This window comes from Lampetra planeri, chromosome 61 (assembly GCF_965212315.1).
Source record: "Lampetra planeri chromosome 61, kcLamPlan1.2.h2, whole genome shotgun sequence".
In the NCBI taxonomy this organism is placed as follows: domain Eukaryota; kingdom Metazoa; phylum Chordata; class Hyperoartia; order Petromyzontiformes; family Petromyzontidae; genus Lampetra; species Lampetra planeri.
The window spans coordinates 2,814,822-2,837,195 of record NC_136167.1 but is presented as its reverse complement, the minus strand read 5'-3'; the positions used below and the strand labels follow the sequence as shown (position 1 = coordinate 2,837,195).

At 54.6% G+C, this 22,374-nt stretch overlaps 1 protein-coding gene across 1 annotated transcript in view; it reads left to right on the top strand.

The window, feature by feature from the left end:
• LOC144736551 (uncharacterized) overlaps positions 1-22,374 on the top strand; it is a 145,910-nt gene that overhangs the window by 101,517 nt on the left and 22,019 nt on the right. The window contains exons 39-48 of the mRNA XM_078619100.1: positions 857-910; positions 5,649-5,756; positions 7,867-7,974; positions 8,516-8,569; positions 9,558-9,611; positions 10,817-10,924; positions 13,012-13,065; positions 14,860-14,913; positions 19,265-19,318; positions 21,908-21,961. Coding sequence (XP_078475226.1) covers positions 857-910; positions 5,649-5,756; positions 7,867-7,974; positions 8,516-8,569; positions 9,558-9,611; positions 10,817-10,924; positions 13,012-13,065; positions 14,860-14,913; positions 19,265-19,318; positions 21,908-21,961 — 702 coding nt within the window. The remainder of the gene's footprint in view (positions 1-856; positions 911-5,648; positions 5,757-7,866; positions 7,975-8,515; positions 8,570-9,557; positions 9,612-10,816; positions 10,925-13,011; positions 13,066-14,859; positions 14,914-19,264; positions 19,319-21,907; positions 21,962-22,374) is intronic.

The following is a 22,374-nucleotide window of genomic DNA, read 5'->3' as shown; positions in this document are numbered from 1 at the left end:
CTGGAGCTGACTGTTGAGAACCGTTCAGGGAGGAGGAGGGGATTGGCTGGAGGAAAGAGAGGGGTGGACAGACGGTTCGGGAGCGAGGGCTCGAGAGGGGCGACACGGGGGGCGGGGGGGGAGAGCGCGACGGGAAGGGGATGTCCGGGGAAGAGCGCGAGCTCCGGGAGAAGAGGCCGGGCCTAGGGTTGGTCCTGCGGGGAGTCGGAGTCGTTGCACATTTTAACACACGGGACATGCTCCGTGAGTGACGACGAAGATGATGATGACAGCGATGACGACGATGGCGATGACGATGATGACGACAGAGAATGAGAACGACGACAATGATGATGACGATGATGGCGATGACGATAACAGTGATGACAACGATGACGATGATGACGACAGAGAATGAGGACGACGACAATGACGATGATGGCGATGAAGATAACAGCGATGACGACGATGGTGATGACGATGATAACGACAGAGAATGAGGACGACGACAATGACGATGATGGCGATGACGATAACAGCGATGACGATGACGGCGATGACGATCATGACGACAGAATGAGGACGACGCCGATGACGATGGCGGCGATGACGTCGAACGAAAACGTCGTCGCGTGTCGACACTCGGCGAGGCGTCGCGCCGATGGAACGACGTCGCTGTTTGTCTCTTTGTCGTTTTTGCGTTCGCGGCGGCGGTGCACTTGAGCGTGCCCACGTTCACGCGCGTGTCCAGCCCCCCTGAAGAGAGGTAGAGTCCCCCCCTCCCTCCTCCCCACCCCCCATTGACGCTCCCACGGTGCGGTCGAGTCGACGACGCGTCGGGGTCACCTTCTCCCTCCGCTCCTCTCGCTCTCTGCAGGGCATCCCAGGATTGAAAGGAGACCAGGGCCCAGCAGGGCCGCCGGGGCCCACGGTGAGGCCCTCTTCTACCTCCTCCTCCTACTACGTTCATCGCGTCCCCACAAATCTCTCGTTGTCTCACATAGAGACACATAGACTCACATCGAGACCCGTAGACTCACATAGAGACCCGTAGACTCAGATAGAGACCCATAGACTCACATCGAGACCCGTAGACTCAGGTAGAGACCCATAGACTCACATAGAGACCCATAGACTCAGATAGAGACCCATTGACTCACATAGAGACCCATAGACTCACATGGAGACCCATAGACTCACATGGAGACCCATAGACTCACACAGAGACCCGAAGACTCACATAGAGACTCGTAGACTCAGGTAGAGACCCATAGACTCACATAGAGACCCATAGACTAATATAGAGACCCGTAGACTCACACAGAGACCCACAGACTCACATAGAGACCCATAGACTCACATAGAGACCCACAGACTCACATAGAGACCCATAGACTCACATAGAGACCCACAGACTCACATAGAGACCCATAGACTCACATAGAGACCCATAGACTAATATAGAGACCCGTAGACTCACATAGAGACCCACAGACTCACATAGAGACCCACAGACTCACATAGAGACCCATAGACTCACATGGAGACCCGTAGACTCACATAGAGACCCATAGACTAATATAGAGACCCGTAGACTCACACAAAGACCCACAGACTCACATAGAGACCCATAGACTCACATAGAGACCGACAGACTCACATAGAGACCCATATCCTCACATGGAGACCCACAGACTCACATAGAGACCCATATCCTCACATGGAGACCCATAGACTCACATAGAGACCCATAGACTCACATGGAGACCCATAGACTCACATAGAGACCCATAGACTCACATAGAGACCCATAGACTCACATAGAGACCCATAGACTCACATAGAGACCCATAGACTCACATAGAGACCCGTAGACTCACTGAGAGATTCATTGACTCACATAGAGACACATAGACTCACATTAATACACCATAGACTGACAGAGACTCATGGACTCACACAGAGACCCGTAGACTTACAGAGAGACCTTTAGAGTCACAGAGAGACCCATATACTCACATAGTAGACTCACGGAGAGACCCACAAACTCACATAGAGACTCATCACGTAGATATTCATTGACTCACAGAGATACCCACATACTCACGTAGAGACCCATAGACTCATGGAGAGACCCATAGACTCATAAGGAGACCCATAGACTCACACAGAGACCCATAGACTCATAAGGAGACCCATAGACTCACACAGAGACCCATAGACTCATAAGGAGACCCATAGACTCACACAGATACCCATAGACTCATAAGGAGACCCATAGACTCACACAGAGACCCATAGACTCATAAGGAGACCCATAGACTCACATAGAGACCCATAGACTCACATGGAGACCCGTAGACTCACATAGAGACCCACAGACTCACATAGAGACCCATAGACTCACATAGAGACCCATAGACTAATATAGAGACCCGTAGACTCAGATAGAGACCCACAGACTCACATAGAGACCCACAGACTCACATAGAGACCCATAGACTCACATGGAGACCCGTAGACTCACATAGAGACCCATAGACTAATATAGAGACCCGTAGACTCACACAGAGACCCACAGACTCACATAGAGACCCATAGACTCACATAGAGACCCACAGACTCACATAGAGACCCATATCCTCACATGGAGACCCACAGACTCACATAGAGACCCATATCCTCACATGGAGACCCATAGACTCACATAGAGACCCATAGACTCACATGGAGACCCATAGACTCACATAGAGACCCATAGACTCACATAGAGACCCATAGACTCACATAGAGACCCATAGACTCACATAGAGACCCATAGACTCACATAGAGACCCGTAGACTCACTGAGAGATTCATTGACTCACATAGAGACACATAGACTCACATTGATACACCATAGACTGACAGAGACTCATGGACTCACACAGAGACCCGTCGACTTACAGAGAGACCTTTAGAGTCACAGAGAGACCCATATACTCACATAGTAGACTCACGGAGAGACCCACAAACTCACATAGAGACTCATCACATAGATATTCATTGACTCACAGAGATACCCACATACTCACGTAGAGACCCATAGACTCATGGAGAGACCCATAGACTCATAAGGAGACCCATAGACTCACACAGAGACCCATAGACTCATAAGGAGACCCATAGACTCACACAGAGACCCATAGACTCATAAGGAGACCCATAGACTCACACAGATACCCATAGACTCATAAGGAGACCCATAGACTCACACAGAGACCCATAGACTCATAAGGAGACCCATAGACTCACATAGAGACCCATAGACTCACATGGAGACCCGTAGACTCACATAGAGACCCACAGACTCACATAGAGACCCATAGACTCACATAGAGACCCATAGACTAATATAGAGACCCGTAGACTCAGATAGAGACCCACAGACTCACATAGAGACCCACAGACTCACATAGAGACCCATAGACTCACATGGAGACCCGTAGACTCACATAGAGACCCATAGACTAATATAGAGACCCGTAGACTCACACAGAGACCCACAGACTCACATAGAGACCCATAGACTCACATAGAGACCCACAGACTCACATAGAGACCCATATCCTCACATGGAGACCCACAGACTCACATAGAGACCCATATCCTCACATGGAGACCCATAGACTCACATAGAGACCCATAGACTCACATGGAGACCCATAGACTCACATAGAGACCCATAGACTCACATAGAGACCCATAGACTCACATAGAGACCCATAGACTCACATAGAGACCCATAGACTCACATAGAGACCCGTAGACTCACTGAGAGATTCATTGACTCACATAGAGACACATAGACTCACATTGATACACCATAGACTGACAGAGACTCATGGACTCACACAGAGACCCGTCGACTTACAGAGAGACCTTTAGAGTCACAGAGAGACCCATATACTCACATAGTAGACTCACGGAGAGACCCACAAACTCACATAGAGACTCATCACATAGATATTCATTGACTCACAGAGATACCCACATACTCACGTAGAGACCCATAGACTCATGGAGAGACCCATAGACTCATAAGGAGACCCATAGACTCACACAGAGACCCATAAACTCATAAGGAGACCCATAGACTCACACAGAGACCCATAGACTCATAAGGAGACCCATAGACTCACACAGAGACCCATAGACTCATAAGGAGACCCATAGACTCACACAGATACCCATAGACTCATAAGGAGACCCATAGACTCACACAGAGACCCATAGACTCATAAGGAGACCCATAGACTCACACAGAGACCCATAGACTCATAAGGAGACCCATAGACTCACACAGAGACCCATAGACTCATAAGGAGACCCATAGACTCACACAGAGACCCATAGACTCATAAGGAGACCCATAGACTCACACAGAGACCCATAGACTCATAAGGAGACCCATAGACTCACACAGAGACCCATACACTCATAAGGAGACCCATAGACTCACACAGAGACCCATAGACTCATAAGGAGACCCATAGACTCACACAGAGACCCATAGACTCATAAGGAGACCCATAGACTCACACAGATACCCATAGACTCATAAGGAGACCCATAGACTCACACAGAGACCCATAGACTCATAAGGAGACCCATAGACTCACACAGAGACCCATAGACTCATAAGGAGACCCATAGACTCACACAGAGACCCATAGACTCATAAGGAGACCCATAGACTCACACAGAGACCCATAGACTCATAAGGAGACCCATAGACTCACACAGAGACCCATAGACACATAAGGAGACCCATAGACTCACACAGAGACCCATACACTCATAAGGAGACCCATAGACTCACACAGAGACCCATAGACTCATAAGGAGACCCATAGACTCACACAGAGACCCATAGACTCATAAGGAGACCCATAGACTCACACAGAGACCCATAGACTCATAAGGAGACCCATAGACTCACACAGAGACCCATAGACTCATAAGGAGACCCATAGACTCACACAGAGACCCACAGCCTCATATGGAGGCCCATAGACTCATAGAGAGACCGATAGACTCACAGGGAAACCCATAGACTCACTGAGAGTTTCATAGACTCACATAAAGACCGAGTTGTGATGTAACCGAGTTGTAAAGTGTAGCGCTGAGCGAGACATGTCAGAGGGCTTCGCGTTGACGCGATCCGCCAACCCATCCTGCCCCGAGATGTCCCCGTCCTGTTTTATTTTTTAAGTCGCAATCTCGAACCCCCCTCTCCCCTTCACCCCCCCCTCCCCTTCCTTCTCTCCTTCCCTTCCTCTCCCCTTCCCCCCTCTCCCTCCCCTTCCTCCCCCCTCCTCCCCCTCCCCTTCCTCCCCCCCTTCCTACCCCTCCCCTTCATCCCCCGCCCCATAACCTTCCTCCGCCTCCCCTTCCTCCCCTTCCCGCCCCCCTTCCTCCCCCCATCCCCCCTCCCCTTCCTCCCCCGCCCCCTCCCATTCCTCCCCCCTCCCCTTCCTCCCCTTCCCGCCCCCCTTCCTCCCCCCGCCCCCTCCCCCCCCTCCCCCCCCTCCCCCCCCATCCCCCCCTCCCTTCACCTTCCTCCCTCTTCCGCCCCCCTCCCCCCCGCTCCGCCCCCCCCCCACCCCTCCGCCCACCGACTCCCGCAGGGCTCCCTGGGAGACCGTGGCCCCGCGGGGACTGCAGGGCCCATCGGCCTTCCCGGCCGCCCCGGGCCACCAGGGCCTCTGGGAGCCGCCGGCGAGAAGGGCCACGCGGTGAGTGGCGTCGTCCGTCCGTAGCGAGCGAGGAGGAGGGGGTGTCGTAGTGCTCGTGAAGACCATCCGATGCGGATGGACATGTGGTGTAGGGTTGAGTTTGCTGGTAGGGGCTCAGCCTAGGGGCTACCGGGACCCATCGATCAACGGCGGGTTCCGTGTGGTTGCTCCTACTGTGTGTCCATCTCTCTGTATGTCCAACTGTCCATCTGTCCAATGGGATGGAACCAGGATGGATCCCATACAGGACAGCTGATTGAATGTTGTTCAGAATCAGAATTAGAATGTTTTATTATACTGGAGGAGGAATCCGATGAGCTATGAAGCTTTTTGTCACAGATGTCCAGTAGGGGCACGGGGTCATAATGTCACAACAACAAACACAGTACAAAAACACGATAGCAGTGAAACTAAACCATGCCCATCCTACCAGGCAAAGCCCACTGAGGTGTTAACTTACTTTCAGAAGCTATCATTTGGACATTCATAGCAACAGCAAAATCAATCTCGAATAATCTGAATGCAAGTAAAAAAACGATAACGTTATACCTTTAGCCTGACGGTGGTGGTAGCTACGCTGCTGCACGTAGCTGTGGCCTGTAGTGATCCAGCGCCGTGTGTGTGGAGGCAGCAGCAAAGGGTTGGGAGATCACCGCAAGCGCAGATGTTGTGTGACAACCTCCCTCCCTTCCCATTGGCGTTGTGGAGGAGCCGACCCCCCCCCCCCCCGGATCAGCCAGGAGAAGGTGGCACAGCGAAGTGCAGGCTCCACCTGCTCTGCCGGTGTGGGATCAAGTGTTTCCCCCTCGCATGCGCGGGTTTTCTCCGGCTGCTCCGATTTTCTGTTTGTGTAGTGGTGGTGTTGACGTGCGCCGACTGTGACAGTGATGGATCACGGGGCGGCGCGGGGTGCGGGGTTGGGCACGCGTTGTGGGCGTGGTGTGGACGCGCGCGCCGGGAGTGACAGATGACGGGGCGGCGCGGCGTGGGTGGTGAGGCACGCTGAGATGTGGGAAAACAGGATCGTAGCCAGCGCCCAGTGATTGGTCGAATAGGATGGGTGCTCGCAGCGACGTCCGCAGGTGGGGTATAAAGGGGGACGCGCGAGAGCACTCGGGGAGAGTTACCCAGTTGAAGACCAGAAGACGGAGCTGAAGACCTAGTGCCCCGAGACCCCTAGTCCCGCCGTCCTTGTAGGGACCGGGGCCCTGTGTGGCTCGGAGGCGAGACTGTGGGACCCGGGGTCCGACGCCCACGTGGGTCGGGCTGGGGACCCACAGTCAAGACGGACACCCCGGGCAGGGAGTGTCCCGAGTAGCTCAGTGGCGTTAGTCGCCAGGGTAGCTAAGTGGGTGTTGGTCACCCGAGTAGCTCAGGGGCGTTAGTCGCCGAGTAGCTAAGTGGGTGTTGGTCACCCGAGTAGCTCAGTGGGCGTTAGTCGCCGAGTAGCTAAGTGGGTGTTGGTCACCCGAGTAGCTCAGTGGGCGTTAGTCGCCAGGGTAGCTAAGTGGGTGTTGGTCACCCGAGTAGCTCAGTGGGCGTTAGTCGCCAGGGTAGCTAAGTGGGTGTTTGTCACCCGAGATACTAAGTGGGTGTTTGTCACCCGAGATACTAAGTGGGTGTTAGTCACCTGTGAACGAGTTTGGTAAAATAAAGAGTGTGTTACCCGTGAAGTCGTCTCCCGCCGAGTTACTACACTACATTTGAAATCTTGTAAATCTGCGTCATCTGTGTGTGTTTGTCTCTGTGTGTTGACTGTGCGTTTGTGCATGCGTGCGTATTTGTTGTAGGGTAGAGGTGAGCACAGATGACGGTGATGATGATGATGACAATGATGACGATGATGTTGATGATGGTGACGACGACAATGATGGTGACGATGATGATGGTGATGATGATGTTGATGATGATGATATGACGACAATGATGATGACGACGACGATGATGATGACCATTATGATGACGATGATGATGATGCCGATGATGACGGAGATGATGACGACGACGATGATGATGATGATGGCAACGATGATGATGATGATGGCAACGATGATGATGCTGATGATGACAACGATGATGATGATGACTGTGATGATGATGTCGACCGCAGGGTGAGAAGGGGCAGCTGGGCCCTGTGGGACGCGACGGGACTCAGGGGATCATCGGACTGCCAGGCCCCGCAGGCCCTGTTGGGGCCCAGGGGGAGGATGGGGACAAGGTGAGATGAACACTCATTCACTCACTCATTCACTCACTCATTCACTCACCAATCCACTCATTCGTTCACTCATCCATTCATTAATGCACTCATTCACTCACTCATTCACTCACTCATTCAGTCACCCATTCACTCACTCATTTACTCACTCATTCACTCACTCATTCACTCACCCATTCACTCACCCATTCACTCACTCATTCACTCACTCATTCACTCATCTATTTACTCAGCCATTCACCCATCCATTCACTCATTCAGTCACTCATTCAATTATTCATTCATGCTCTCACCCGTTCAATCAATAATTTGCTAATTAATGCATTCATCCATTCACTCCTTCAGTCACTCGTCCATTCACTCATCCATTAACTCATTCATTTATTCAGCCATTCACTCATTTAGTCGTTCCTCCATACACACATTCCACCACTCACGCATTCGCTCGCCCATTCATTCACCCGCTCGTCCACACGTTGGCCCGTCTGCCCGCTCGCTCACTCGCCGGTGACGTTGCGTGCCACCCCCCCCCCCCCCCCAGGGCGAGATTGGTGAGCACGGCCAGAAGGGGAGCAAGGGAGACAAGGGCGAGTCGGTGAGTCGTCCGCACCGCGACGCGTCGTCCCGTGATGATGCGTGTGTCTCCCCCACCCGTCGCTCGCTCGTACGCACGGACAAAGATCCCCACCGCGTGCAGTCGTAATGGGCTGTCGGGGGCCAAGCGCTGTTAGCGAGCAGCAGCAGCAGCACCTACGGAGGCTGGCAGAGAACGCGAGGGGGCGGGCGGGCGGGCGGCCAGCGCCACGCACGCTCGTCCTTGTCCCTCGCCGGTGCCGATGATTTAGAGAGCGCAAGTCAGGCTCGCTCCGAACCATCAGTGGAATGGAATTGCCGTACGGGCGCGTCGGTGGGGCAGCCTCGCTCCGTCGGTGGGGCAGCCTCGCTCCGCTCCGCACGCATTCGGTGCGCCGCCGCGAGCGGCCTCCGTCAGCCGCGTCGGATCCGTTGGCCCGCACGGCTCCCGCCCGCGAGCGCGCTGAGCTGAAGACGGCGCGTGCATGGAGTGACCGCAGCCCACCCGGACCGGGCGGCGGAGCCACCGTCTGGCGAGCGACGGCGCCCACTGCGGCCGCTGTCGCCCTCCAGTGGACTGAGCGGTGGGAAGTCGCGGATACTCCCGGAGCTGCCGCGTGGCGCACAGGATTACAACTTGGACGTATGATTAGCGCACATGCTGGCCATATGCTAGAAGAAGAGGCAGACGAAGAAGAAGCGGAAGATCACGAGGATGATGACGAAGATGTAGACTCCACAACCGGACTGATGAAGAATGATGATGATGATGATGTTGTTGTTCATTATTGTAATGATGATGATGATTGTGACATTGACTTTGACGATGATGATGATGATCATCGATTTTCTACAATTACTGCATGTGACAGGGAGATGTACAGTGACACAAACGACGACGATTATAATGACGATGACAATGACGACGACAATGACGACGACAATGACACTTGACGATAAACATTCAACGCGGTGTTTGTTGTTGTTTTCTCGATGTTGCTGCGCCCCAGGGACCTGTTGGACCGCCTGGGATTCAAGGCCAGATAGGACAGCCAGGGCCCCTTGTGAGTCACACGCACACACTCACCACTTGTGCCAGTCTAGGTGCACATTAAACCCACCCCCCCCCCCCACCTCGTGGTCAGATCATCAGGCCTCCTCCCAGCCATCGATTGGGGAATCGCGCTGCATTGTTCATCCTGTTCATGGGTAAACATCAACGGATGTGCCGCGGTCACAACAATCGTAATAGCGGTGTCGACTCGCAATGTCCGCCCAACGCACGGCGTTCGCTCGCGCTCGTAGGGACAAGGTGGAAACCCACACGTGTGAGACACAGAGAGAGAGGGGGCAACGCTCGATCCCCCCCTCCAGCCATAGAGTCGGGGAATGTTATGACAGCCGAATGGGCGAGAGAGCGGCGAGTCAGAGAGGACGGAGACCGCCGAGGCGATGGAACGTATTTGGGGAATTCACGTCATCGTTATTTTTATACACACACACATACACACGGACACACACAACAACAACAACAACCGCCATTCACCACTAAGTGGCGGTGACGTCGCCGTGGCACTTGTGCCAGGCTATGTGCACGTTAAGGCCACGTGAAGTGTCGAACACCCGCCGGCAGGAGGTCGCGGGGCAGACCCAGCAGGTGCCACGGGTCAACTGACTCGGGTGACTGGTCGATGCACCGCCCGTGCCCCCTACTGTGCTAACTCGTTTTACACGCTTACATGCACACGCGTACACACCAAGCACTTAGTGGGCTTGGGCAGGATGCGTCACGACCCAACGGGGGAGGAGGACGACCGCTGGTCGGTCGAGAATGACAGCGGAGTTGAGCGGCAGCCAAGGGCAGAGTGTGGCCCGTGCCGTGGGGAGGGGGGGGGCGGATCGATGCGATTGGCTCGTTCTACGGGCGCCCGGCGGTTTGGTCACGTCGCCTGGGAGAAGCGATGGTAAGCGGCCGGAGAGAAGGGGGGGGGTCACCTTCGGTGGTGGATTGGCCCCTGGCCGACGGCGACACCGGAGCACTTCGGAGCAGTCCGCGATCCACTTGGCTGGTGGTGATGTTGGAGGCGTCGGGGGAAGGGTGGGGGTTGGGGGTGGGGGGGTGGAGACCTCCATCCAGTAGTGGATCGACCTTGGCTCGTGGTCTTGTTGGAGGCGTCAGGGGGGGTGGGGATGGGGGAACCTCCATCCAGGCCGTGCATTGCCCCCTGTGGTTCCGTTCACTGTTTCTTCTTCTGCTTCCTCTTCGCAGGGTCCCGACGGGGAGCCCGGTTTGCGGGGGCCCCAGGGCCCATTTGGCCAGAAAGGGGATGAGGGGCCCAGGGGATACACAGGCCCACCGGGCCCTGCTGGCCTTCAGGTGAGGGGCCTGCATCACACTCACGCGTGTGGTATGTGCGTGTGTGTGTGTGTATGCGTGTGTGCGTGTGTGTGTGGGGAGCGGTGGGGTAGCAGTTAGCGTTGCGCTACGAACCCGGCGACCCGAGTGCGATTCTCGCTCACGACCAACACCGGTGACGATTATCTGAAGCGGTTCTAGGTCTCCCATAGGTCGACTCAGCCTCAAATGAAACATCGTTACTGGGGAGACAAAGGCGGCCGGGTGTGGTGCTGGCCACCAGTCCCTTCGCACTCAAAGCTGACTCCCCTGTCATTACCTCCCGTGGCCACCAGTCCCTTCACACTCACAACTGACTCCCCTGTCATTAGCTCCCGTGGCCACCAGTCCCTTCGCACTCACAACTGACTCCCCTGTCATTACATCCCATGGCCACCAGTCCCTTCGCACTCACAGCCGACTCCCCTGTCATTACCTCCCGTGGCCACCAGTCCCTTCGCACTCGCAGCTGACTCCCCTGTCATTACCTCCCGTGGCCACCAGTCCCTTCGCACTCACAGCTGACTCCCCTGTCATTACCTCCCGGGGCCACTAGTCCCTTCTCACTCACAGCTGACTCTCCTGTCATTACCTCCCGTGACCGCCAGTCCCTTCGCACACACAGCTGACTCCCCAGTCCATTACCTTCCGTGGCCACCAGTCCCTTCGCACTCACAGCTGACTCCCCTGTCATTACCTCCCGTGGCCGCCAGTCCCTTCGCACACACAGCTGACTCCCCAGTCCATTACCTTCCGTGGCCGCCAGTCCCTTCGCACACACAGCTGACTCCCCAGTCCATTACCTTCTGTGGCCACCAGTCCCTTCGCACTCACAGCTGACTCCCCAGTCCATTACCTTCCGTGGCCACCAGTCCCTTCGCACTCACAGCTGACTCCCCTGTCATTACCTCCCGTGGCCGCCAGTCCCTTCGCACTCACAACTGACTCCCCTGTCATTACCTCCCATGGCCACCAGTCCCTTCGCACTCACAGCCGACTCCCCTGTCATTACCTCCCGTGACCACCAGTCCCTTCGCACTCACAACTGACTCCCCTATCATTACCTCCCGTGGCCACCAGTCCCTTCGCACTCGCAGCTGACTCCCCTGTCATTACCTCCCGTGGCCACCAGTCCCTTCGCACTCACAGCTGACTCCCCTGTCATTACCTCCCGGGGCCACTAGTCCCTTCTCACTCACAGCTGACTCCCCTGTCATTACCTCCCGTGACGGCCAGTCCCTTCGCACACACAGCTGACTCCCCTGTCATTACCTCCCGGGGCCACTAGTCCCTTCTCACTCACAGCTGACTCCCCTGTCATTACCTCCCGTGATGGCCAGTCCCTTCGCACTCACAGCTGACTCCCCTGTCATTACCTCCCGGGGCCACTAGTCCCTTCTCACTCACAGCTGACTCCCCTGTCATTACCTCCCGTGACGGCCAGTCCCTTCGCACACACAGCTGACTCCCCAGTCCATTTCCTTCCGTGGCGACCAGTCCCTTCGCACTCACAGCTGACTCCCCTTCATTACCTCCCGTGACCGCCAGTCCCTTCGCACACACAGCTGACTCCCCAGTCCATTACCTTCCGTGGCCACCAGTCCCTTCGCACTCACAGCTGACTCCCCTGTCATTACCTCCCGTGGCCGCCAGTCCCTTCGCACTCACAGCTGACTCCCCTGTCACTACCTCCCGTGGCCACCAGTCCCTTCACTCACAACTGACTCCGCCTGTCATAACCTCCCATGGCCGCCAGTCCCTTCGCACTGCAGGCTGACTCCCCTGTCATTACCTCCCGTGGCCACCAGTCCCTTCGCACTCACAGCTGACTCCCCTGTCATTACCTCCCGTTGGTGACGTCACCGCCGCCACGGTGGGCGAACGACGGTGGTTCTTGTCGTCATTGTCGTTGTTGTTATCGTTGTTGTTGTTGTGTCTATATGCCCCGACAGCCTGCGCTGCGTGGACTAAACCGGCGGGGGGTTGGTTGCGAATCTTCGCCTCGGTTGTAAATGACGCATCTCTGCCGGTCGCCCCCCCCCCCCCCCCCCCCATGTGTGTCTCATCAGGGGTTGCCGGGAACGCCGGGCGACAAGGGCGACAACGGCGACGTGGGGTCCCTGGTGAGACGTCGCGAAAGACGCCGAGCCACTCGCGGCAGAACGAGAGACAGAGCGAGCGAGAGACAGAGAGAGGGACAGAGTGAGAGACAGAGTGAGAGACAGAGAGAGAGAGAGACAGAGCCAGAGAGGCAGAGCGAGAGACAGAGCGAGAGTGAGAGACAGAGAGAGACAGAGTGAGAGAGAGGCAAAGCCATAGAGACAGAGACAAAGCGAGAGACAGAGACAGAGTGAGAGACAGAGACAGTGAGAGACAGAGACAGAAAGAGAGACAGCGAGGGACAGCGAGAGAGACAGAGACAGAGCGAGAGAGACAGAGTGAGAGAGACAGAGCGAGGGACAGAGAGAGTGGAGAGGGATGTAGATTGACGCTCTCTGCCTACGGGAAAGTTTTTGTAACCTCCAATTCCACCCCGCAGGCCCCCTCCCTGCTCCGCACAGCTCGGCGAGGATGTGAGCCATTATCGAAGCCGATGTTCCCACAGCGATGTCTTGGTTAAACTCAACTAGTCTTTGCTTTATTATACCAGGTATGGCCCACTTGAGCTCTGTAGCTCGGTTTTCGGAAGCCACCTGGCCACAAATGATAGCTCACCGAAGTTGCTTATCATCATCATCATCATCGTCGTGTGGAAATTTAGAGAAGCAGCCAAAAATACTGAATGCATGATTTGGATTCTAAATGTGGATGGAATATCCACCAACCACGGCGAGGGAACCATGCAAAATCCACATAAACATCAGGCGTCAGGGTCGGGATTGAACCCACGACATCCTGTATACCAGGCGAGGTAGTCAACATATCCTAGCCACCGTGGCGTTAGGATCGGGATTGAACCCATGACATCCTGTACACCAGGCGAGGAAGTTGACATCTCCTAGCCACCGTGGCGTCAGGGTCGGGATCGAACCCACGATCTCCTGTACACCAGGCGAGGTAGTTAACATCTCCTAGCCACCGTGATGATGATGAGAGAGAGACACGCAAATTCCACATATACAACAGCAGGCGTCAGGGTCGGAATCGAACCCATGACCTCCTGTGCACCAGGCGAGGTAGTTAACATTTTGCCTTAGTTCGCGGTGCCAGGCTTGCGACCCAGAGGTTGCCGGTTCGGTTTCAACTCCTGGCGTGGAAGTTTACCCACAGGGGTGTGTGAGGTTCTTAAATTCCCCCCGTCTCCCTCACTCACCCCCATCCGCATCACCCCGGGCCTGTGTCCACCCAGCGACGTAAATGGGTTCAAGCGCCGTCAGCCGGTGGGCAAGGTCGCGTGCTGTGCGGTGAAGTGTGGTTTGCTCCCACGCCCTCCAAGATGTATGGCCAGCATGGCAGAGAAGGCCAAAGTGTACCCCCTTCTGGATGGGGCTCTCGCGAGCTCCCTCTCCAGTAGAGGCGCCAACCGCCAGCAGCTGGAGCCGATGATGATTACGAGTGATGGTGATGGTTTGATGATGATGGTGATGATGATATTAGCCTTTGGAGATCATCAGGATGACATTGATGCTGATGTTTTACCTCGCCAACCGTGCTAATCGGAGGTGCTCATGACGGATAATCTGCATCCATTGTGACTGCTGATGAGTGTGCTTCTGGTGATGAATTTGCTGTGCTGACGATGACGACGATGGCAAATTGACGTTGCTGATGATGATGGTGATAACGATGCTGCTGCTGATGATGACGATAACTATGTTGACACCGCTGATTACGATGATGACGATGATGATGATGACGACCGTAGCGATGATGATGATGGCGATGATGATGGCTGTGACTCGCATCTCATTTGACAGGGTCCACCCGGCCCCCCGGGAAACCGAGGCCCCCCAGGATCGCAAGGTGCCGACGTAAGAGAACCCCCCCCCCCCGAAACGTCGTTCACACTCGCTCGCCCGCCCTCCTCGGCCGCGGTTCCACCTCCCGCGGCCTCTCTCTTCGGAGGCCTTCATCCAGCAGTGGATCGACCACGGCTGGATGACGATGAAAGTGCTCGACAGGCGCTCGGCGTTGCATTCCGTGCGAGGCTTTGCTGGGGGTGTGGGGGCCATAATGAAGTCTAACAAGTAGCAGTAGTAGTCCTAGTAGAAGTAGTCGTAGTGGTAGTAGTGGTAGTAGTAGGAGAGGCTTTCACGACCAATATCCATAACAGAGGGTTCCGTCGGTTCGATCGTGTCAATATGAATGTTGTGTCGTTAAACCCGCCACCACCCGAAATCTGCCTGTCGCCTGATGATGCCGGCGGTTGTGATTACCGGCGAAACGTCACCGGCTACTCGAATTGTGAAACGTTGTAGCGGGTTCACTCTCCAACACACAAGTGGTGTAGCGCTGTACTACTAACAAATTTGCCATGTGTTGTTTACGTGTTTACGCGATACAAACCACTACTAATTGGCTGCGTGTCGGGCGGTGGCGCGGTTTAATGAGGCATTTATATTTCACGCGATGCCACCGCCCCCCCCCAAAAAAACCCCTCTGTTATGGGCATCATGAACATTTATTTAATTCCTTCAAACATTTGCCGAAAATTTTCAAGGTCTTATCTTCGAAAGGTGTTGGGGGGGGGGTGCGGAATTTATATATTTTTTCGGGCTGCCCTAGATTAGGTTTCTAGCTCATGCGTGAACAATTTTGGTAATGAACCAAGTAAGAATTATCGCGATATGAATGATAATAATAATGGAAAGCCCGCTGCAGAACGGCAGAATATGTCGGTTTTTTACGTTTAAATTGTGTTGAGTGCCGCCGCATGTCACGTGGTGTGATGTAGTCACGTGGTGCGATGTGATCACGTGGTGCGATGTGATCACGTGGTGTGATGTGATCACGTGGTGTGATGTAGTCACGTGGTGCGATGTGATCACGTGGTGTGATGTGGTCACGTGGTGCGATGAAGTCAGGTGGTGCGATGTGGTCACGTGGTGTGATGTAGTCACGTGGTGCGATGTGATCACGTGGTGTGATGTGGTCACGTGGTGCGATGATGTCAGGTGGTGCGATGTGATCACGTGGTGTGATCACGTGGTGTGATGTAGTCATGTTACCACTTCAAGTGCGCGTGGTCACGCACCGTCACACTTTTGCCCGGTGCCCGGTAGTGTAGCGGTTAACGCGCTGCGCTACAAACCTGGCGACCCGCGTTCGATTCCCGCTCACGGCCAACACCGGTGGCGATTATCTGAACCGGTCCTGGGCCTCCCCTAGGTTGACTCAGCCTCAAAATGAGCACCCGGTGCGGTGTGTAAACATCGTCACTGGGGAGACAAAGGCGGCCGGGCGTGGTGCTGGCCACCCACTCCCTCGTGTGCGCCGTGCCGGGCTTTGTTGGCAGCGGCCGGGATGATGATGACCGTGAATCCCTCTCGCAGAGCGGCTTTCTATAAAGTTGCTTTGGTGATTTCTCGTCCTTAAGGTTAAATACCGAATGCATGAAGGTCTCAGAGTACTCGGCAGGGGGTCAAGGTCCGTGTGCCCCACGCCGTGCGCGGGGTTTGCGGATATTGTCGTGTAGATACTCTTTGTATATCTACACCACTACTATATACACTACTATATTACTATATACACTACTATATACACTACTATATTACTTTATACACTACTATATTACTATATACACTACTATATACACTACTATATACACTACTATCTACACTATCTACACTACTATATACACTACCATATACACTACTATATTACTATATACACTACCATGTACACTGCTATATTACTATATACACTACCATATACACTACTATATTACTATACACACTACTATATACACTACTATATTACTATATACACTACTATATACACTACCATATACACTGCTATATTACTATATACACTACTATATACACTACTATATTACTATATACACTACCATATACAGTAGAACATCTGGTCACGACCATAATTCGTTCCATAACTTTGGTCGCAACCCGATTTGTTTGTGACTCGAAACTAATTTCCCCATTGGATTGTATGTAAAGACGATTAATCCGTTCCAGACTCCTACGAACTGTATATAAATATTGTTTTTTAAAGATTTTTAAGCACAAAAATAGTAAATTATGCCACATAATTCAGTGTAATAGTAAACTAAATGTAAAAACATTGCATAACACTGAGAAAACCTTGAACAACAGAGAAAACTAACATTGCCACATCAAGGTTTAGAATCCTTCAACAAGATGATTGTTTCATCTGCTTCATCAGTCGGTCGATTCTGAAAGAGAGAGAATATTCGCATGATCAATTCATATTTCTATTGAAAGTAAGTTAACAGTAATATTTGGGTACAGTATTGTTTTTGGAAGCATTCACCGTAATATCGTATGAACGTTTACTTCACCGCATCATCGTATGAATGATGCGAGAAGAGATTAATGGGCAGAGGTCGCAAACGGGTTTTGATTCCTTACCCGTACCCGTACCCGGCCGCACCAGGGTCGCAATCGGGTACCCGATACCGGTACCCTACCCGATACCCGGCTACTCGTACCCAGCCGGGTATCGTGTAGGGTACGGGTACCCGATTGCGACCTCTGGGATGAAGCCATGTTGCAGGCGCGGGTGGGTTCATTCTAGGATCTTGAATTGTGAGAAGAGACAAGACGTTGGGAAATAAGTGACAAACGGTTACTCACCAGTGACTCACGGCCTACCCGTACCCGGCCGCACCAGGGTCGCAAAACGGGTAACCCGTACCCGTACCCGGCTGGGTACGGGTAGCCGGGTATCGGGTAGGGTACGGGTATCGAGTACCCGATTGCGACCTCTGTTAACGGGTTCTTATGTTAGCGATTTACGTACTCGGCTCTTTCGCTCTCTAAATTATGGCTTAAATGATGGGGGAGGGGTATGACTACACTCACAAAATTAATATCTTACTAGGAATTTTATATAACAAAAGTTATATACATAACTGGTACGCTTTGTGTAATTCAACAACAACAAAAATTGCACGGAAGGGGATTCTGGCTTAGCAATCAATGGAAGGATTTGATAAACCATTTCGGGTCTTAATTGATTGTGTTCACACGGTGACTTTCAGACCGCTCCCCCCTCCTCTTTTCCGAACATAAATGGACTCGTCCATCTGACCAACTGCCAAATCGCTGTCCATGGTGCTGACGTTAGGAAAAACCGCCACTTTTTTCAAATGTTGTTGCTGTGGATTTCACACCTGATGATGATTGCTTGTGTTGCAGCCGAAACGTCGTGATAATTTTTATTGTTTTATGTTTTTATTTGTATTTTATTTCATTATTTACCTTCTACGTGACTTTACCGAAAGAACCAAGAATATACTATATTACTATATACACTACTATAAACACTACTATATACAATACTATATTACTATATACACTACTATATACAAAACTATGTTACTCTTTACACTATATTACAATAAACTATTCTTACTATACACTACAATTTTACTATCCACTGTTATACACGACTATATATTACTACACAAGTGCATATCTATAAAATGCAAGAGTGAATATAAAATTTGTATAAATGCGCATAAATGTTTAATGGGGGGACAGCACCGCACGGCAACTGATTCACTAATCATCCCGACGTGATGAATACGAAACGCGCGAGCCGGGCGAACTCATCCCCCCTTGCGCGGGCGATAGTCACGCGCCGTCAAATCCATCCCGCTCCGCGTGATGGCAGCGGCCGTGGTCGACTTGACCCTTCGCTTTCCGTTCCGTGCGCGCGCGGAGCGGAAATCGCGCAAAGGTTTAAGTAACGAGTCGTGGGGTGGCGGGAGACCGCTCGCGAAGGAGCGGGCCCCCCTCCCGTACTCTCCCGACACCACGTCGCATTTAATCGGGAATTCCTGGTCGCGCCGGAGGAATCCGATGGGCCGTGAAGCTTTTTATTCACAGATGTTCCAGTAACGGGGGGGGGGCCCACCCCCCACCCCCCCACCCCCACCTCCCCCACCCCCACGGGGGGTCAGAAGGTCACGGCGACAAGCGGTTTCAAAAACGCGACGGCCGCGTTGACCGCGGCCACGCGGTCACTCTAGCGGAGCGGAACGATGCGGGGGGGGGGGGGGGCGGTGTCCGTGCGCCGGCAATGTCCACGGCGCTCGTGGTTTTCTGATTTTCTTTCCTCCCTGACCCCCCCACCCCCCCCCCCCCCCCGCTGTGCCTCTCCTCCCTTCTCTCATTGCAGGGCCCGCAAGGACCGCTGGGAGCCATCGGAAACCCTGGCGCGTCCGGAGAAAAGGTGAGGTTAGGTTTTATTGTGTCTCTCCTCCTCTTCCCGACGCGACCGTCAGAGTTTCCCTCGGGGGTGGGGGGGGGGTGTTTTGAACAATTCCTGGCGCCGTTATCGCGGTTTCGCCACTTGCGTGCCGAAGAGGTCGTGGGGTGTATGTCCCTCGGGGACCACTCCTCCGCCCCCCCCAGCCCCCCCCCCCCCCCCACCACAGAATCGGCAATCCGACGGAAGCGGATCTCAAGCCTCTGTGGGACTCGTCACCGGCGTTGTCCGCGTGTGGCTCGGCAAGCGTCTGTTGATCCTGACAAAGCCCTCGCCCCCCCCAGTCACAACCAGCCCTGAGCACTCCACTCCCACACCTCCACCCACACCTCCACCCACACCTCCCCCCACACCTCCACCCACACCTCCACCCACACCTCACTCCCACACCTCCACCCACACCTCCACTCCCACACCTCCACCCACACCTCCACCCACACCTCCACTCCCACACCTCCCCCCACACCTCCACCCACACCTCCACCCACACCTCCACTCCCACGCCTCCACCCACACCTCCACCCACACCTCCACTCCCACACCTCCCCCCACACCTCCACCCACACCGCCACCCACGCCTCCACCCACACCTCCACCCACACCTCCACCCCCACATCTCCACCCCCACACCTCTACCCACACCTCCACCCACACCTCCCCCCACACCTCCACCCACACCTCCACCCACACCTCCACTCTCACACCTCCACCCACACCTCCACCCACACCTCCATTCCCACACCTCCCCCCACACCTCCACCCACACCTCCACCCACGCCTCCACCCACACCTCCACCCACACCTCCACCCCCACATCTCCACCCCCACACCTCCACCCACACCTCCACCCACACCTCCCCCCACACCTCCACCCACACCTTCACTCCCACACCTCCCCCCAAACCTTCACCCACACACCTACACCTCCACTCCCACACCTCCACCCCCACACCTCCACCCAGACCTCCACCCACACCTCCACCCACACCTCCACCCACACCTCCAACCGAGCCACCACCCCCCCCCCGCCCGCTTCCCCCCCACTCCGCACCGCCAGCCGCCCCCACCTCATTCACACCGTAAATAAATAAGCGCATCGCCACTCTAGATTTGAAGCTTTTGTGACTGGTTATTTCGGTAAAGTCACCTGGGTATAAAATATAATTAATTTTATACCTACGTGACTTTACCGAAAGAACCACAGAGTTTCGCCACTCTGTATGCTGGGGGCGGGTGTGTGTTGCTTTGTCGTGCGTGTGTGTGCGAGTGTGCGTGTGTGTGTGTGCCAGTGTGTGTGTGCGTGCGTGTGTGTGTGTGCGTGCGTGTGTGTGTGTGCGTGCGTGTGTGTGCGTGTGTGTATGCGTGTGTGTATGCGTGCGTGTGCGTGCGTGTGCGTGTGTGTGTGTATGTGCGTGCGTGTGTGTGCGTGCGTGTGTGTGTGTGCGTGCGTGTGTGTGTGTGCGTGTGTGTGTGCGTGCGTGTGCGTGTGTGTGTTGGGTGGCATCTGTGTGCTGCCAGGACCAACGCTGGCACATGAATCGTCTCATTAAAATTAATGCGAATGCCGGAGCGTTCTCTCCGCGCGTGCGGTGCGTGTGCGTGTGTGTGCGTGTGTGTGCGTGCGTGTGTGTGTGCGTGTGTGTGTATGTGCGTGTGTATGTGTGTGCATGCGTGTGTGCACGTTTTGCGTGCGTGTGTGTGTGCGCGTGCGTGTGTGTGTGTGTGCGCATGTGTGTGCGTGCGTGTGTGCGCGTGTGTGCATGTGCGTGTGTGTATGTGCGTGCGTGTGTGTGTGCGCGTGTGCGTGCGTGTGTGTGTGCGTGTGTGTGCGTGTATGCGTGTGTGTGCGCGTGCGTGTGCGTGTGTATGTGTGCGTGTGTTCGCGTGTGCGTGTGTGTGTGTGCGTGTGCGCGTGTGTGCGCATGTGTGCGCATGTGTGTGTGTGTGCGTGTGTGTGTGTGCGCGTGCGTGCGCGTGTGTGTTTGCGTGTGGGGAGCGGTGGCGTAAGCAGTTAGTTCTGCGCTACGAAGCGTGCTCGCCCGAGTTCGATTCCCACTCGCGGCCAACACCGGTGACGAATGTCTGATCCGGCCCTGGGCCACCCCTAGGTCGGCTCAGCCTCAAATGAGTACCCCTCGTGCGGTGCGTGGTAAACATCGCCACCGGGGAGACAAAGGCGGCCGGGCGCGATTCCGGCCACCCAGCCCCTCGTGTGCCGTGCCCCCCTTCATGGGTGCTGCTACTCAGCTAACAGCCCTCGCCCCAACAGTCTGTTCAGGCTGCCCGGGGCATCTTTGTCTTTGGTGTGTGAGCCAAGTGCGTTACGGGGAGTGGTGGCGCAGCGGTTTGGCACGCCGCGCCACCACCATCGCGAGCTTGACATAGCCTCTGGTGCCGGTGGCCAAGTGCGGTTGTGGCCACACAATAACGCATCCTCATCCACTGCGGCTTTGACAGGCGCTCGCTTAACAGCACTTGCTCCGACAACCAATGTCTTGGTCTTTGTTCACGTGGCCTGCTCCGCTCGCTGTGTGTCTGCGTGTCTGTGTGCAGGGAGATGTGGGGGAAGGCGGACGGCCAGGGCAACCAGGAGAGTTGGGTCCTGTGGTACGTACACACGCGCACACACACGTGTACGAATGCACACACACACACACGCACACACATGCACACACATGTACCCGCACGCACGCACACACACGTGCACGCACGCACACACACACACACACGAGTACACACACACGCATGCACACACACGTGCACGCACATACACGCACACACACATGCACACACATGCACACGTGCACGCATGCACACACACACGTGCACACACACACGCACGTGGACACACACGCACATCCGCATACACACGCATGCACACACACGCACACACACGCACACACACACACACACGTGTGATGAACACGAAGAGCGATGGACCCTGCGGAGGCGAGGGGACTGCGAAACAAAATGAACGAAGGGATGGCAACATTCAGTAGGGAAGAGAAACTCACACACAC